This window comes from Tetrahymena thermophila (genome assembly GCF_000189635.1).
Source record: "Tetrahymena thermophila SB210 genomic scaffold scf_8254610, whole genome shotgun sequence".
In the NCBI taxonomy this organism is placed as follows: domain Eukaryota; phylum Ciliophora; class Oligohymenophorea; order Hymenostomatida; family Tetrahymenidae; genus Tetrahymena; species Tetrahymena thermophila.
This window is the reverse complement of record NW_002476380.1, coordinates 88617-107204: the sequence shown is the minus strand read 5'-3', so window position 1 is coordinate 107204 and position 18588 is coordinate 88617. Positions and strand designations below refer to the sequence as shown.

At 23.3% G+C, this 18588-nt stretch overlaps 5 protein-coding genes across 5 annotated transcripts; all 5 read right to left on the bottom strand. All coding sequences in view use genetic code 6, as the record gives it.

The window, feature by feature from the left end:
- Positions 1-338: 338 nt before the first annotated feature.
- TTHERM_00334470 (MORN motif protein) lies at positions 339-2372 on the bottom strand (the record flags this gene model as incomplete). The annotated part of the gene is made up of 1 exon (XM_001017515.2): positions 339-2372. Exon 1 carries the CDS (start codon positions 2217-2219, stop codon positions 339-341), a length of 1881 nt encoding a protein of 626 aa, XP_001017515.1. The 5' UTR covers positions 2220-2372.
- Positions 2373-4672: 2300 nt separating this feature from the next.
- TTHERM_00334460 (hypothetical protein) lies at positions 4673-5937 on the bottom strand (the record flags this gene model as incomplete). The annotated part of the gene is made up of 2 exons (XM_001017514.2): positions 5728-5937; positions 4673-5662 (listed from the first exon to the last, which is right to left on the bottom strand). The coding sequence occupies exons 1-2, from the start codon at positions 5857-5859 to the stop codon at positions 4673-4675; spliced, it is 1122 nt and encodes a 373-aa protein (XP_001017514.2). The 5' UTR covers positions 5860-5937.
- A 755-nt stretch (positions 5938-6692) lies between these two features.
- On the bottom strand, positions 6693-9521 carry TTHERM_00334450 (MORN repeat protein; the record flags this gene model as incomplete). The annotated part of the gene is made up of 1 exon (XM_001017513.3): positions 6693-9521. The coding sequence occupies exon 1, from the start codon at positions 9420-9422 to the stop codon at positions 6693-6695; it is 2730 nt and encodes a 909-aa protein (XP_001017513.1). The 5' UTR covers positions 9423-9521.
- Positions 9522-10132: 611 nt separating this feature from the next.
- Positions 10133-14273, bottom strand: TTHERM_00334440 (response regulator receiver domain protein; the record flags this gene model as incomplete). Its single annotated transcript, XM_001017512.3, has 7 exons — positions 10133-10770; positions 10970-11222; positions 11294-11637; positions 11693-12065; positions 12150-12202; positions 12271-14061; positions 14192-14273. 7 exons carry the CDS (start codon positions 14271-14273, stop codon positions 10133-10135), a joined length of 3534 nt encoding a protein of 1177 aa, XP_001017512.2.
- Positions 14274-15824: 1551 nt separating this feature from the next.
- Positions 15825-16247, bottom strand: TTHERM_00334430 (response regulator receiver domain protein; the record flags this gene model as incomplete). The annotated part of the gene is made up of 1 exon (XM_001017511.2): positions 15825-16247. One exon carries the CDS (start codon positions 16245-16247, stop codon positions 15825-15827), a length of 423 nt encoding a protein of 140 aa, XP_001017511.2.
- Positions 16248-18588: the final 2341 nt, after the last annotated feature.

Here is an 18588-nt window from a genome sequence, read left to right as displayed (position 1 = left end):
ATAAATAGTTTTTTAAAGCTATTTCGTAAGTAAGTATTTTTTGTTATTAAATAAATATTATTGCTATAAATTGATTTTTATCAAATTTAAAATAAGCAGAGTTATTTTACTTTATTAATCTTGTTGTTATTATTATTGTTGTTGTTGCTGTTTTTATTAAAAAAAACTAATTTTATGATTTTATCTTTTTTCAATAACTTAAAAAATTCTTTTACTAATCATTAAATGCTTTTCTAGTTTGTACTCCTTTAATTTAAAAATTATTGATTCTCTTCTCTCTCAATATATTTATTTCCTCAAAACGCTTAAGAGCTGGCCACTTCTTCTTCATTTATTATTCAGAGAGAACTAACATGGTCGACAAACTTACCATTTTTCCATTTGCCTTCATAGATTACTTTTTTACTATCTGTTTATATTAGTTTACCAATGCCATGAGTCTTCCAATTTTTAAATTCACCTACATATTAAGTATTATTTGGGTAATACTCAATACCATATCCGTTTTTGGCGTCCTATTCAAAAGAACCAAAATATGTAGTATTATCAGAATATTTTATGAAAAAGCCTTATCCTTATTTGCAGTCATTGACGTATTCGCCTTAATAAACGTTACCGTTTTCCCATACCATTCTGCAGATACCTTAGGAATAACCTCCGCGATGGTAGCCCACTCTGTAAGCTCCATCTTTCCAAAATATGAGACAACGACCATTTTGTTCACCTTTTTTATCAACTTAGCAAAATTCTATTCTTTCAGGATATTCAAATTTTTTAATGGAGACAGCTGAGCTATTTTCTAATTCTTCGCTCTAAAAGTTAAATTGTGGTAAGGCAGCTAAAGCTTGCTTAGCTCTAGAACTTAAATTTGATTCAGCTTTTTAAAGCTCTTGTTCTATTGACTTTAATTATTGCTAGAAAAGGATGTCATATTTAGTATTCTACTTGATATGCAAAAGCTATTTAGGATTTAAGTTGACTATCCTAGATCCAATTTAGTTGAAAAATAGATCACTCTTTTCTAATATGAAATTTAAGTGTTCCATAATTATTGCCTATTCTGATTAATAATAAGCTTTCCAAATTTAAACTTTTTATTCGAGACTAGCTTTAGGATTCAAAGCACTCTCTGCTTCTTACTACAAATTAGACTAAGCTTCATTAAATTAATTATTCAAGATATGTCTACACTATTTGAGCTTTTCTTCTAGGTTATCAAATAGCTAGTCTATTTTTTGTTTTACCGAGCTCAACTTATTCATCTTAAGCTGCGATTAAATTTATTAATTAATTGTCTTCACGCAGATTGCTTAATGATTTTCGTGACCACCTGAGCTCAAGCATTTAACGCAACAGTATTTAAATTCTTCTGTGCAGTTTAACTCAACACAAACAAATTGGAGAGGATACTGCTATTGTTAGGATATAGTTTAGAACTACTAATTGTGGCTGCTACTTGCATTAGTACTGTCAGAGCTGGTGTTTTTACTTCGATTTAATCCTAATAATTTCTTTTAACATTGGTGTATATACTCTTCACTGCTACTTTCACTAGAGTCAGATTCTGCACTAGATAAGTAGTCACTTGAGTGGTCGTTATTTTCGACTTATGTGAGAGAGCCGCACAAAGGAACAGATGTGTTATTTTAATTCATTACTTTATTTTATTTTGAATGATCTAAATTATTATTTTATAATTGCTTTTTTTGGTTATTATCTACCTTAGATATTTAGTGTTTTAACTTATTTCTATTTTAAAATGTATCTATTGAAGAGTCTATTTCTCCTCCAGCCTAAGCGTTGGAGTTATTTGTGGCATTCATCTGATTTGTAATAGACGAGCGATTATTAGATTTCTAACTTAAACTTGGTGACAAAGCAATAGAGTGGCGCTTGCAAAATTAGTTATGCTATACAAAATCAACAGCTGCCTTAATAGCAGCACAAGCAGACTTTGAGCTATTGATTTTACTTAATTATTATTAAATTTGATACAAGGAATCATTTGAAGGAGTGGCATTTTAGAAATCAGAAAATTATATTTATTCTTAAAGAATTTTTTCTTATTAGTCTTTAGCAGATTATGTATTTGATTATTTAGCAGCGATCTGCTAAATCTAAGGAGAAGAGTCTGAAGTGGAAGGTATTTATAGCGGTGACCGCTATCGAGGTTTACTTGGAAGCAATTCTGAATTTTCTTAACTTTCAGTTTCTATCATTAAAAGGTTGTTTAATTTATTTATTTATTAGTTTGTTTGTTTAGATTTATATTATTTTTAATGAAAAATATATATAAACTTATATGCAATTATATATTCGAAATTATAAATCTTTGATTTTTTTTTGTTTTAATTGTGTTTTTATTTATTATTAAATTAATATATGTATTCAAAATTACATTAAATCTTACTTTTCTTATTCAATCAATCAATAAAGCTTAAGCAGCATAATCAAAGACTTATTTCCTTTGCTATCAATATTTATTACTATGTATCATTATTATTCCCACCTAACTTGTTTGTTTGTTTATTTATTTATATGCTCAAATAAAAAAAACTCTAACTAATAATACAAGAAATTTGTTTGTTTACTTCTTATTTAGGTGGTAGTAAATTTTTTGATTTTTTTGAGTTATGAATGAAGCAAAAAAGCAAAAGAAGGCAAGATAAACAAAGAATAGAAGAAAGAAAATACAAAGAAAAAACATGCAAAATTAAATGTTAGTTAAATTCATTCATCTTTTTTTCAGCTGAAAATTTCCATTCTAATTAAAATAAAATATACACCTTAACAGCCTTTTTTTAAATTGCTTGACTGACTGACTGTTTCCATTTAAAAATAAATATTGATTATTTATTTATCTATGTGATTGTCATTATTTTTTCTTTTTTATCTTTAAATATTTTACTTTCTTTTTCTTTTAAAGCACTTTCTCCCCAAATACAAGTTGCGATACACCATAAATTACGATATAAAATTTGGATATACTCTCTCTTAAAATTTCAAGTTTTGAGCGTATTAGTAAATTCCTTATGTAAAATTCAATCTAATTTTCCACAAAAATCACAAAAAATTTCATAAAAATGCATTAAAGTATTTGTAGATAAATAAACTAAAATTAATATTTTATTTTGCATTTTTAAATTGAATTATTTAAAAATTTTACACACATATTTTATAATCTTTTTAGGTTGGCTTCTATTTAATATTAAAGATTATGATAGATATTGTAATAGATTGTTAAAGAATATTTTTGAATCCTAATACATTTGATTCAGAGCTAGACTGAGGTTATTCTAATTTTATTGAATAAATTTAAAATAAAAGTTAAAAATTTTTAAATGTATAAATATTTTTATTACAATAGCAATTCAAAAGCTAAATTGTTTTAAAACCAATTAAGTTGTTTGTCTTTTTCTATCAACTAGATTTATTTCTAAAATTTTAATCTTTAATAGTAATAGTGAGTACAATTATTTATTTGTAAATATAATAAAATAATCCTCTTAGCTAAAAATAATAATAATTATGTGACAAATTTGTTAATTCTCCAAGCACTTATTGAATATTTAATAAAATCGATTCAGCCTTGTTTCAGTGCATTCAAATTCCTTTTTTTTGTTATTTTTTTAACTATTGTAAGATATATATGGATAGATGTCCTACGATTATTTTCCTCTTATTGTAATTAAAATACAACTGATTGATTGATTTTAAATTTCTAATTCTTATACAGAAATATTTTTAACATAGTTAAATATTTTTCTCTATGCATTATATAAAAAAACTTAAGTTTTAAATTTGTAGACAAATAATAAAATGTAGGATCAACTAGTTAGTTGTGAAAGGGATATATATATACAGAACAAAAGCAATCATTAAGTAATAATTTTAGGTTATTATATATAAAAATTCTAATAAATTATTTAAATAAGTTAAATTCTAAAAAAATAATACGATCTGAGAAAATATGCAATAAATTAGCTTAAATGAAAGAATAGTGCGAAATAAACGTGTCATATTTGCAAATTTTTAGAATTATAAAATTAAAGTTTAAGTATTTTTTTTTAAGTAGATATATTTATTCTATTATTATTTATTATTTTTCAATGAACCTTATTTTTTAATAAAATTCTGGATATTAATTTTTTAAAAACTCTAAATTGCGAAAGCTTTTTAACATTTTTTTTTTCATAGAAATCAATAAAAATTAATTATTTGTAATTAAAAATTTGTAACACAACACAATACACATTTTTCATGTTAATAGTTTAAATACTTTATTTATTGCTTTTATTTTACATGTTTTTCTGCTTACTTTGTATTAAGTACAAAACATATAACATCATATTTTCTAAAAACCATTGAATTTACACAAATTATATTTACTATTGCACTATAAATCTTTTTTATAAAAAATGTTTATAATATTTTACCTAAAACGAGAAAAATAACCAAAACATAAATATTAATGATTTTGCAGTTATGTTTGACGTAATATTTTGTATTGCATACAATTTAATTCAAAGTAAATATTTACAAAATAATCTAATATTGATACCGAATTATTCTTTGAGAGATTTTGAATAGTTATTGCTGTTAATTTAAATTGAATATTATAAAACTTATTAATTTATTTAGTTTGAATTAGTTTGTTAAAAAAGTCACTCAATCAATTAGAGAGAATAATTTTGTTTGGGTTATTCATCTCTTCCATTAGCTATTACATTCTACTTTAAAGTAGATTTTAGACATTTTATGATTAAGTCTTATAATTTTTTTGCAACTCTTTATTTTCTTTCTCCTTTTCTAGCTAACTTATAAAAAATTTCTCTAGTTTTTCAAACATCTTTTTACTAACGTTTTTAAATTCTGGATTTAATATTTTCAGTCCAACTTATTTCTACAAAAACATATTATAGTGAATTTTAAACGCTCTGCTTTACAACACAGCTTTGTTGATCGAATCTAGAGAGATATTTTCATCTTCAATTTTTTCTCTAATAGTTTTGCTTTTGGTCATTACAAATTAAATAGCATATTCCATATCAATATTGACGTATTAGCTTTTTTGATTTAGTTCTTAGAGTCCATTTTCTTCTTATAATGTTCCATAGCCCATATTTGCATCATTCAATGTTCCTACTTTCATCTTGTTCCTTCTGAAAGATTTGCGGTCAGCTTATTACAAATTATTGGTTTTATCATTAAGAGGCTACAAATATATCTAAGATTGTTCAACACTTGTTATTTACGATCCATATGGTAGTTATTATGTTGGTTAGCTATTATTTTTTAAATAAGAAGAAACAGGTACAGCAAAAGCAGTAGCACCACTACTTCTTTTCTCATTTTTTACGGGAACAGTGTTTTCTGAATTTAATTCATAAAGAGTGCTGCCATTTCCTTCTACTTATTTTTTTTAAAGGGAAGAAGTATCGTGCATCGATGTTCTAGAAGTAACTTTATTATCTTCTTGACTTTAAAATCTTTTCATTTGAATTGTGGTTGCAGATGTATGCTAAAATTTTCTCTAGAAACTTGGTTTCATTTCGTTAGAAAATTATTCTACCTTTTTAATATATTCTTCCATGTTTTTTTGGTTTTTAATACCTCTAGATTACTGAGTTTAGCTTTACCCTAACTCTTAATATTCGCTTGTCTGTTTGGATTTAGTTTGTTAATTAATTTAAAATGTAATTTCTTTAATTCTAAGCTTAATTTTACATTATCATAGCTATCTTCACTTTCACCATCTCCTTTGATGCTTGTGAGAGATTATCTATTTTTCAAATTTCTCACTGTTCTTACAGGCGTGCTTTCTATTAGAGCAGGATCATCAACATTTCCTTAACTCATTTATAATATAGCTTAATCAAAATTACTTCTATTAACAACAAACTTTATTTAATTAACTATTAATATAATTCCTTTTGAATTTATTTCATAATATTTTACTGACAATTTTCAAATTTAACTATCACCAAATAGAAATAGTTTAAAACAAGGATTTTATTATAAAAAACCTATTATTTTTTATTATGAAGCTTTTATTTAGATAAAATGAATTTTGAGTAAACGACTAAGTTATGAGAAACTGAAAGTAAAAACTATCTAAAGTGACCACCCTCTGACCAAAATTTATACTCAAATTATAGAGGTGCCAATATTGTCAAGGTTTTATATAAATACTTTTTTATTGCTTTTTTAAAAAATCTGCTAACAATTATAGCAACAAGTGCTCTTAAAGTTAAGATTGTAACAAAATAAAGTCTGAAGTATATTGTTAATAAATTGTTTTTCTGGAAAATAAAAATAAGAAGATAGGTCTTTGAAAAAGAATTTTAATTGGTAGTGATTAGACAAAAAATACAAAAATTAATACTTATCATAAAAAAAAAATTTATTTATCTGCAAAAGAAAAATTTTTAATATAAATTCTTTCAAGGAATGTTTAAATGAATATGTTTTAAAATAGTTTAAAATTTATTTTTAAGGAATCTAGTATTAGATTATAAAGTAAAATAAATACTTTCTTGTGATAAAAATAATTTTTGCTTGAAAATAATTTAAAGAGTCTTAAGATACAAATAGATAGATATATATATAGAAATTTATATTAATTCTTAAAGTTTAATGAAGAAATATTATAAATCTCTTTTGAAATAAATAGGGAAATAGATTTTTTGAAATCAAAATTCGTATTATTCATAATCACCTTCATGTATTTTATTTCCATCATGGTCATATTCAATACCATTCATTTTCTTACCGTTTTTATATGTTCCCTCAAAGCTAATACCACCTTATTAATGATACTCAATAGATTTTCCATCTCTTTTATTATTTTTAAAATTAGTTTCAAATATTATTTAGCCATTTTATTGGTACTTCTTGTGAACTCCTATCATCTTTCCATTTTAGTATTAACCTTGTTAGAAGTTTGATGAGCTCTCATCGTACTTTGTGCCATTTCCATGGCATATGCCTTCAACATAATCTCCTTCGTAACATAGGCTTCCATTCTTGTAGAAGGTTTTAGCAAATCCATTTAATAATCCTTTTTCAAAATTTCCTTAATGAAGAATTTAACCATTTTCATAATATTCCATTCCAAAACCATGATAGAAATCATCTTTAAAGCTTCCTTCATACATTTTTGTGCCATTACAGTTGTAGAGTACTCCATAGCCATTTTTCTATCCACTTTATATCTAACCTTCATACTGAATAGCTCCATTTGGAAATCTGATTATTTAGTTTTCTTAGGAGTTAGATAAGATTTATTCAGTACTCATGTATGGTGTCTTGATTTCACAATTTTAACTGGTAGAAATATCCTTATGAGAATCTTGTTAAAATGCTGTTTATTAAATTGTTTTTTCTGGTTGTTATTACTATTATTATTATTATTATTTATCAAATTATTCAATTTATTTAAGTAAAGTTTATTATATTGTCATTTTTTGATTTGATCTCTAATTTACTTGAGTGTAAATGTCTTCAATTTCATTTTGTTACTATTTTAATTAAGCTTATTTAATTTATTCTTAGTACTTACTAGGATGATAATCTGCTCCTCTTTATACACTATTTTTATGAGATAAATCTATCACCCAAAAATCTTCATATTTTTCTTCTAAAATTTTATTCTATTAAGTATCTATTTCATCAGGTTTGGTTTCTTGTGTAACTTAAATTTTTTCTGGATTTTCAACAATTTGAGCAGAATTAGGTGCGTGATCATAAACAGCACTCGAGTATGTGCGTATATGTTAAGAAATTGAAGTAGGTTATGTATTTATTGGAGAATTAAAATCAAAACATGATTTTATGATTTTATTATCTTAAAGGAAGCCTTGAACCAAATTAGAATTTTATTTGTCCAGTGCTGTAGAATTTATTTAATCAGAATTTTGTTAATTAATTATCAAATCTTTTTCTTATCTATGCATTTACAAAATTTAATCAAGTTTTTATTCTTATTCGACTGGATTGATATATTATTTTTCCTTTTCATAATTTTCGATTTTAACTTATTATTCTTAAATTTCACTCATAAGCTGATGACTCTAATTTACTTAAAATAGAGGGCTTATTACTGCTTAATTTTTCTCTGGACTTAGGATATTAGATGTACTATTTTAAGAGCTACTGTGTTAATATTTTTCATAGTCTAACTTTTTGTAAACGTCTATTTTTTGTTATAAAGTTAAATTTTCATTCGAATAAATTTACTACTATATTTATTTTTGTTCTTATTCATGCTACTTTTGTTATTAATAAATCATTTCTTATAGATAGAGCTCTTCTTGGGTATAATCTGTCTTAGAGTCGCCATCATAATTTTATTATTATGGTTATGCAGCAGCTAAAACTCTTTCACTTGAAATAACCACTTTTTAACCATTATCAAATACTTATAGAGTTTCAGCTATGTGTTTAGGAGAATTTTAGAAAGATTCTACATTTCTTTTTTATTAAAGCACATCTGAGACATAGAATAAGGTAATCTTTTTGCGTTATTCTTCTGTTCCTAGAGCTGCTTTACAAACTATTTTATTAACAAGCTTAATTATCCTTAACTTAAATTCGTAAGTATCATCTGATTCGTGATCTCTTCCATCATCCTCATCGTTAAATGTTATTCCTTTTTAAAGCTATTTTATCTAGTAATGGGAGTTATCAAAGCCAAAAGCCATTTGATAGATTAAAATAATTAAAGCATAAATATCATTAAACCTCTTCTAATCGAATGAATTTGCAAGCTCATTAAAGACTAATGGAGTGTACACATCTTTAGAGTAATTTTAATTCATCAAATTTACATGAGATGAGTAAAATCCATAGTCAATAATACGTATTTAATTGCTATTTTCATCTACAAAGATATTAGATGCCTTAACACCACCGTGATAGAGTCCTCTTTCATGTAGCAAAGATAATGCTTCTATCAATTAGTCTATCCATTTTTAAATAAGGTCAAAGCGGTTTAAAACACCTTAGCCTTTGAATGATGAATTCAGCTTGTACATTTCATCAATTGTGTAGCGATAAAATCCTCTTCTCACGTAATTCATTACTTCATCATTTTTATTGTAGCAGAAGGAGTCATAAACTTAAATATATTCTGATACATATTTTATATCTACCTAATTCTCATATAACTCAACAGCATTTGAAAGAGTACTATAGCTGTTAACCATAATAGCCCTGACAGTTAAAATAATAATACCATTTGGTGTCTTTTAGTTGCACTTAAGCATAAATGAATTGCCACTTGATCCTATTATTTAGTTCGTGACTATGCCTTTGGTTAGAAGAAAGTAAATATTTGAAAGTAGAATTTGAAAACCCATTTGAGGTTTATTTTCTAGACTATCGTATTGGATACGAAGCTCCTCTTTAGATATTCCTTCCATATCTTTTAAAAATTGCTTTTATAATTATTAATTTGATATGGTTTGTTTTATGATTTTTGACACTCTGATTTTAAATTTTTGATAATTTATTTAATTATTTTAATGAGATTTGAATAGATATTTTACCATTTAAATTAATTAAATTTTTACAATAATGAAAATAAAACATACAATTTAATAGGTGTATATTTATTCATTTGAAAGTAAATATAATAAATTTATTCAGATTCGCTTAATATATTGTTTATACTTGAAATTCAAGCTTTTAAATTGCTTTGTTTATTTAATCATCATCTGTAATTCGCATAAAAACTTAGTATTTATGTAGTATTTTATCATTTTAAGTAATAGGCTAAGAGTTTTTTAAAAAGCGTTGTAACAATTTATTGGAATATAGAATTTTTTTATACACACTATTTTTATAAAACGGATATACGAATACTGTTTTCAAATCCATAATTTATAAAAAATATTAAAAAAAAAGCTTTGATTATATTTGACATTTTTGGTTCTTATTGAACTATTACTAAATATAATTCAAGCTTATTAATACTGTAAAATAAATTATAATCAAAAGAAAATTTATTCTTTTTCTATGCTTCAAATTTTTGTTACTAATTTTAAATATTTACTTTATAAAAAAGCTTTCTTTCGAATTTGTATAATTTAGAAAAAGCGAAATAATTTATTTTTGTCAATCTATCTATTTCTCATTTGAGGTAATATTTTTAGATTATATGAGTTAATTACTCTTTGTTACAGGGTTTCGAAATATAGGAAATCATGCCTGCATTCATGCATTCTTATTTTGTATCATAGTCGTCATAGCTAGAGCACGCTACAATGTTAGTCTCTAAAAAATCGGTGTTTTATCCCTTTAGTTAATTCATAAAATTGTTAATTTCTATTGTTGCTTGAATACCATCCATTATTGGCATATTAATATCCATAACTATTAATTTTATTTAAGATTATTTATTTTCATTTAGTATATTTTATTTGAATATATTTAATGCCTCTTCTCCATTGTTAGCCTAAAGTAGGAGTCCTTAATCAACACCCAATATCTTAAACATCATTTTTAGACCAAATATGTTCATCATCTCATCATCTACTATTAAAATCTTATAGCATTAACTTATTGTCTAAACATTTTTAGTGAAAACTGGCATTACTCCCACTTATACATCCTCTTCAACATCGTCATTCTGATTAAATGTAATTGATTTCTTACTAAATTATGAATTAATCAAGTAAGACAAAGTTATTTTCTTCTGACCTTTACGGCCAACTGTAAGTTTATTATTGTTAGTATCTGTTTAGTTATCTTGCTAGATAGTATTTGTCTCTACTTATTAGATAGATAAAAATAAATTAAGATTGATTTTGAATTCATAAATTCATGTGTATCAGTAATACTAGGTAATTGTATTAATTTTGATTTATTATAATTGAAAAATAAAGCAGCTTTTTTGAAAACAGAAGCTGCATCAAATTTATTTTTTTAATAAATCTTTACTGATACTAAACTGTAAATAATTGATTACTTTTAAGTAATAAAGGATCAAATCCTATTCCAAATTTAGATTTTTCTATTTATTTTTAATTGTTAGTATTCTAGATTTTTTCAAATACTTATGTTATTTTTTTTGATAATGGACGGAGGCTTCTTTAGACAGAAAAAGTAGCATCTATTTCACTCAAATGATCAGCTACTTTAACTTCTACATTTTATTATGCGTATTCTTTTTTAGAAATTTCAATATCATCTTCATGCTCAAAATATTCATATTCATTAATCTTTAATATAAAAAAAAATAAGTAATTAAAATTTCTTTTATAAATCGATTATTTCATTATATTTTAATTACCCTAAACTTTTAAGTCTTGGATTTGAGAATATTTTTTTCTGCACTACTGATTGAATTTTCAACTAACTTTTCGCTATCAGTTGCATTAATGTAAAAACGAAATTCTGATCCTACATTTTTTTTAGATGTAAAATGTATTCCTGGTTGATATTCTTCTTTTTATATATAACTGGCTTATGCATTTCCTTCATAGAAAGAGTTGTGAGTTGAATAAAGCTTTTTTGCCAGAATATTACTTATTGTTAAACCAAATCCGAAACCAGAAGAATGTTTTGATACTTTTTATGATTAATAAATATTGTCAAGTAACTATCTTAATTTCAACTATTCTTCCTCATCCATTCCTATATATAAATGTTATATTTTTTATAGAAATTATTTTTATTTGAAATATTTTACCTACGCCAATGTCTGCTACATTTATACATACTATTTTTTGTTTTGTTAATTCATCTTAGATCAAGCTAACAGAGACACAGATAGAAGCATTTTATTTAGAAAATTTAATAGCGTTATGTATTAAATGTATAAGAATTTATTGTATTTTTTATTTATCTGTGAAAACTATTTAAGGCACATCTGAACTAATCAGAAACTCTAAATCAATTTCTTTCATTTTGATCATTTATGAAAATATCAAACATGTATTTATTATCAATGACTTTAGTTATGTAGATTTAATTTAAACTTTCAGACCTCCATTTAAATGATTATGATAATCTCTAATGTCTTATATGATGCAATTTAGCATCTACGAGTTGTTATATAAGTTCTAATTTGTTTTTAACAGTTGATAAATTAAAATTAAAATAATTAAAATTTCAAAATAAAAAAATCTATTTATTTATTTATTTACAAATATGTAATCTTCTTTGCATTTTTATGAAATAGACTTGTCAACTATTGCAGCTATTTTAAAAATAAAAAGTAAAATAAATAAATAAATTGTTTCGTATGAATAAAAATTAAATAAATACAATCTAATAGTAGAAGCATAAAGTTAATGCTTGTTCCTAATTCATGTGAAAGTGTTTTAAATGTATTGTACTGAATGTCCTTATGAATTGTTTATCTCATCATTTCTTCTCTTTCTTGATTTTTTACAAATTATATAAATAAAAAGTCATCACCGTTTGATTTGAATCCATATATTTTGATTTGAACAAATCTTAAAATTTCTTCTAATTCTTTAACAGTAGTGAACTCAATGATTTCAATATATTCATGCTACATGCAAACTTTTTATTTATTCTCTAATAACTTCTACAAAAGACTTAGCAAACTTACTTCAGTAAAGGTATACATTTTTTTCAATCTCTTTGAGTCTTGCAAGGTTAATTTATTTAAGAATTCCTCATTATTTATATTTTAATCTTAACTTAGAGTTGATTATTAAGTTTTGTAATTGAAGTTGAATTAGCTTTTTTAACTTACAGCTTAACGACTCAAAAAGGGTGAGTTTTACTTTTAAAACTGAGAATGATTTGATATGCCCTAGTTTTATTAAAATTAGAAACTAGCAAGTGTTCCTTTCTTTTAGAAAGTGTCCATAGGCGAATCAGGACATGGAATTTGTATCTTAGAGATGCCTAACGTTTCTAAATAGCTATAGCAGCTTTTACTGAAATCTTTAAGATTAATTAAATCAAAAATACTTTTGTAATCTAATGAATCTTCAATACCTTTTTATAAGAAATACGGCTAAAAAAACACTTAAGCCTTTTTATTAAGCGATTCAAAAACTTTATTAGGACCTCCTATTACAAATATAGCAGAATCTAACTTATCTATCATACCCTAATAAAATTGTAAGTGCTAATTTATACTGTCTTGGAAGGATTAAATTTTATTAGGTTATGAGTTTTAATTAAAAGAGTTTAATATTTTAGATATCTTATTGTCCAAGATATTCTCATTCAGAGTATTAAGTCCATTTTATACAGTTTTTCTAGTATTGTTATATTAAAATGGATCAAATGTAAACTGAGATATTTTTTTTGTGTTAACACTATTTAAATTGATAGATTGAGAGAAAGGAAATTAAAAAATAGTAACTTTTTTTATTGATTAAGACTAACCTTGTCTATCAAGTTACTCTTGGTTAATTAGATTCCTATTTTATGCTTCATCGTCTTAACTATTGAGAATTGTTATTTTTGGGTCTAAAGGTGTTTTTTATAAATATTAAGCATTGTTTGGTTATTCATTTTATAGTGTGATTCCATACTACTAGAATAAGAAGATATAGAAGTAAATTAAAAAAAAGAAGCCATAAGAAATAAAGATAAAGAAAATCTCTTGTCGAGTTTTATTGCCAACATCTATAAGAGCACTTAGCAAATATCCTAAACTCCCTATTATTATATCAAATTTGCCTAAATACATTTTGGCTTCATACCAGTTACAGATACAAATTATCGAATAGACAAAAAGTTAATAATGATTTTAGTTAACAGAATTTTCCACTTTTAAATTTGCATAGCCATGTGTTACAGCTAAAGCTAGTGTTAATAAAATAAATAATAGCCTAAATTTTTTATCCAATACTTCTTCTGGAAGCTATATCATATAATCTTCACCTTCTTCCTTAAAGCTACGTTCAATTCCTATTAGATGCATAATTTCATCTGGGGTATATCTGTATAGTTAATAAAAAATAAGTAGTTATATACAAAGTTAAATGGCTATTTCTATCCAAACTAAAACTTTTTATGCCGTATTCCATCTATCACTTTATTCTTTATCTGGTGTCATAACCCAAAAATAATCTATTTTTAAATAAACAAAAGATAAATATGATTTTTTTACTTATTTAAGTAATTAATTTTGCTTTGATGAAGCATTTTTTGTACAAAAAGACAATCAAATACTCATATAAAAACTTTATTAATTGTTTACAAACAAGCTGATTCGTAGTTACAAAAAAAAATAAAACTAGATTCTTGAAAAAGCTCTATACTTTAAAAGACCTTTCCTCCATTTATATCCTATCCTAAACTAATATAATTAACTATTGATTGATTGGTTGGTTGCTTATTTGTTTGTTTGTTGATTCTATTTTAATTAACTCTAAAACTTATTATTTTATAAAATATAGCTATAAATAAATTAGTGATGAATTGTACTAAATAAAATATTGATTAAAAATTTTATAAATCAATCAATCAATTGATACATTAAGGATCATATTAAGAATAAAAAATGATTCATCAAAAAAGTTTCTTAAATTCACAATATTATTTAATATTAATTTTTTTAATTTTGATTGTGATAAGAAATTAAATATTTTAAAAGTAAGTAAAAAACTCAAAATGCAAAAATTATTATAAATATTTTCATCTAAAACTTACAGTTTACATAATCTTTTATTGTTTAATTAATTAATTATGTGAGATATAATAAAATACAAATTTTTTTTCATTAAAATAAAATTATAAATAAATTAAAATAACTTAACTTGTGATAGAAAATAAGTTCTTTTTCTATAAGATTCATAAAGATCGATTAAAAATTCAAAAAAAGTCCTACAAAACTTGAGTTAACAAATATTTGGATTATGCATATTATTGATAAAATGATACAATCTTGTTAAAATTTTTTCTATTTTAAGAATTATTGATTTTTAAGTATTTTTCAGATTTACTGATCAAAACATTATTTTTAGAAAAGAATAAAAAATAAATTATTAAATAAATAAGAAATACATCTTTTTTAGTCAAGTATTAATTGATCAAATACATTTAAAATATCATATTGGACTTTTTTTTTCTATATTAGCTAAGTAATATATTCAAGTAAAATCTTACAAAAATTTTTTAATAAATATTAACTTTCTATTTTTTTGCTAATGAAAAAATGATTTAGTTAGGCATAATTTAATCCTTAATAAAATAAAATTATCTCTATCTAATCCAATTGTATTTATTGGTTTATTCCTAAATAAAGAAATTCTTAAATAAATACAGTAAATATATTATTGATAACCATTTAATCATTTTCTATGAGTGAATTTGTAATCTTAATAAATTTCGATAAATTATTCCACATCAAAACAAAAGAAACCAATAAATTTAAAAAGAAAACTTTAAAATAATAGACAGACAGACTTCAAAGATTTTTAATGTTTGTAGAAACAAATAATAAAGATTCATTTTTTTGATGATTTTTGATTTAAAGTAATAAGGTTCGTACATATTTTATGTATAAAAATTGAAACATTTACAAAAGTAAATTCTAATATAAGAGTAATTTAAATAAAAGATTAAGATGGCATGAGAGATGAGTGGTTATTTAATTATTATTTTGGATAGAGTTTTTATTATAGAGTATTTATTTTAATTTGTTAATTAATTATTAAAATCAATAGAAAGAATTTTTATTAACTATTGATTTTTATTGCAATTTTAAGTATTTTGTTTTCATTATGGTGCTGGTTAAGTATTATTTTTAATAAATAAAAGACTTGGTTGAGTTTATTTTATTTATAATATAGGCAATCAGTACCTTTATTCTAATATTTAAAAAGGTGCTATCATATAAAGTAATAATTTTAGATAACACTAGAAACTGAATTTAGACTACATGGTTTTTCTAAATAATAATCCATCCCAGCGTCTTTGCATTTTAATATTGTTTCATCGTCATTGAGACTTGTATAAGCAATAATATTGATAATTTATTATTGCTCTTTAACAGATTACTTTTATTTACGGTTCTTAATGAGTTGAGTAGCTTAAAAGCCATTGATGACGGGCATCTCAATGTCCATAAAGATAATTTTTATGTTTTTGTTATCTTCAAGCAATTACAAAGCTTCTTAGCCGCTGTTTGCTTGTATAATATTGTTTTCTTCTATTCCAATACGCTTTAATATTAATTTTAAAGCCAAAATATTTATTTGTTAATCATCAACGATCATAATACATGGTTAAGCCCTTTGATTGAGATCATTCATCTTTTTCAATAAAGAAGATGTATTTTTTATAAAATTTGGAGAGTTGATATTAGCCTTTTGGTATTTGTTCATTAGGTATTTACTTTATTTATTGAAGTTGAGTTGTTTTTATTTTAAATACAATATTTAAATTATAGTTGAGAAGCAGGTTGATTTTTTTTTTAAAGAGATATTTTTTAAAATTAATATTTATATTTGATTTCATAGCTAGTTAAGGAAGGATTTAATAAAGGAAATAATCTAATATAGTCTCTATTTTACACTATATGCTGAATTCTAATAATTAATGTTCAACTCACTACTGGATAAAATTTTAAAGAATTATTAACTTTTTAAATCAAATAATAAAGTAAATTTTTGTAGTACTTTTTTTAATTATTTTTACATTCTATTTGAATTGAGTTAATTCCTCTATTTTATAATCATCGGGTAAGTTTATTAGTTTTATAACGTAATTTTGTATTATATTACAAAAAATTTATATTGCCTATTTAATTTATTTTTTAACTCTTACAATATGAGTTGAATATTAAAGCAAATATATAGTTATGAATTTTTGGTTTTTGTTTACAAATTAAAATGATATTCATACATTTTTATGTTAAATTTTTGTTTTAGATTTTGATTGAAACATTAGTAAAGCTTCTGTAAATTTTAATTATCTCTATGTAATACGCCTCAAATTTGTGTACAGGCGTGAATTGAAAATTTAATTTTTTTTCTTTTTTCTTTTAAAAATGTAAATAATCACAAACTTTTCTTTTGATATTTAGAGTATATCACAATTCTTTCACTGAGATATAATCTTACATTTTGGTGTATTTTATATTGAAATTACCTGACTTAAAACTTTTATTACTCTAAAGCTTAGTAAATCCTATAATATTTGGAAACAATTAAATTTATAAATGATAGAAATATATAGGGAATAGAATATGAATTTTAATATTACTAATTAGTTGAAAAAGTTGCCGTCTACTATGACTAAAATATCAAATTTAAATTAGATGTAATATTAAAAATATTAAAAAATATTAATTGATAAAAGCTGCTAATAATACTGAAAGATTTTTAAGTATTGACAAGTAATAAATACTATAAATAATAATTTGCTATTTAATAAATGAGATTATAAAGGTTCGACAAATAACTAAAATTAATTTCTAATTACTAAAAAAATTAAGCAGAAAAGGAATATCAACAATTACCTCAATTGCAGTTATTTGAATAATTATTTAATTATTAAACAAATCAAAAGTATAAATTTAATCTATTTTCCAAAAAGAAGGAAATTTCTTAAAAATTTACTTCCTCAAAGAAAAAAATATAAATTAAATTGAAAAATAATTTCCCTAAAAATTAAATTTATATTCCTAAATATAAAAATTACAAATAATTCCCATTAATTGAGGATCCACTTATCTGTTAGCTACTCGTTAATTTTTATTCATAGTTTTATTGAAATGAATCAAACATAATTTTTAAAGTAGTAAAAAAACTCTTTTGATAAATAATCATCCAATCCTATAATACAATTTTTAATAAAAACCAAATTGAAGAAAATCAGTTTACATATTTTTCTTCTCTAATGAAATAGAATTCTTTTTAAAAAAAATACTTGTAAATTCTTTAGTTTAATAAATTTTAACTTAAAATACTTCAAAAATATATTACACTTAATGATGATATGCATACCATATTCGAAAATATTAAAAAATAATACATTTTTCGAAAAAGCCTTGCTATTGAATGGCATATTTTGATAACTTGTATAATGATGATGTTAAATGCAGAATTATAAAAATAAAAAGAATAATTTAAATAAGTATTTTTATCTAATTGAGTTAGAATACACAGTTTCTCAACACCAAAAATAATATTTTTATTTATGGCTAATAATGTATAAAGTTAATTTTTAAAGATTCTTTTAAATTTTGTATCTTAATTACTAAAAATCTCTATTTATTAGGCTGTTCTTAACTTTTAGACAATAAAAAAGTATAATTTAGTAGACATTATTAATTGCTTGATAGTGACTTCTAATTTTTGTAATAAATTTTTTGTAAAATTATTCAGAAAAAATAATGTTTCAACAAATATGCAATATTTTTACAGAAGCCCTAAAGTCATTAATAATATTTTTTGCAGTGTGATTTTTTTTTGCTCCTTTGATTAATCTTATTAAACAACAAAATTAGTAAACGCATGAATCAAAAGACTTTTCATTAAATTTTTACGTTTACTATGTTAAATAAAAAGAATTTCAATTTTTCACCATAAACTTTAAAATTGAGAATGATTCAAATTAACACGAAATCCACAAGATTTCTTTCAAAAAAAT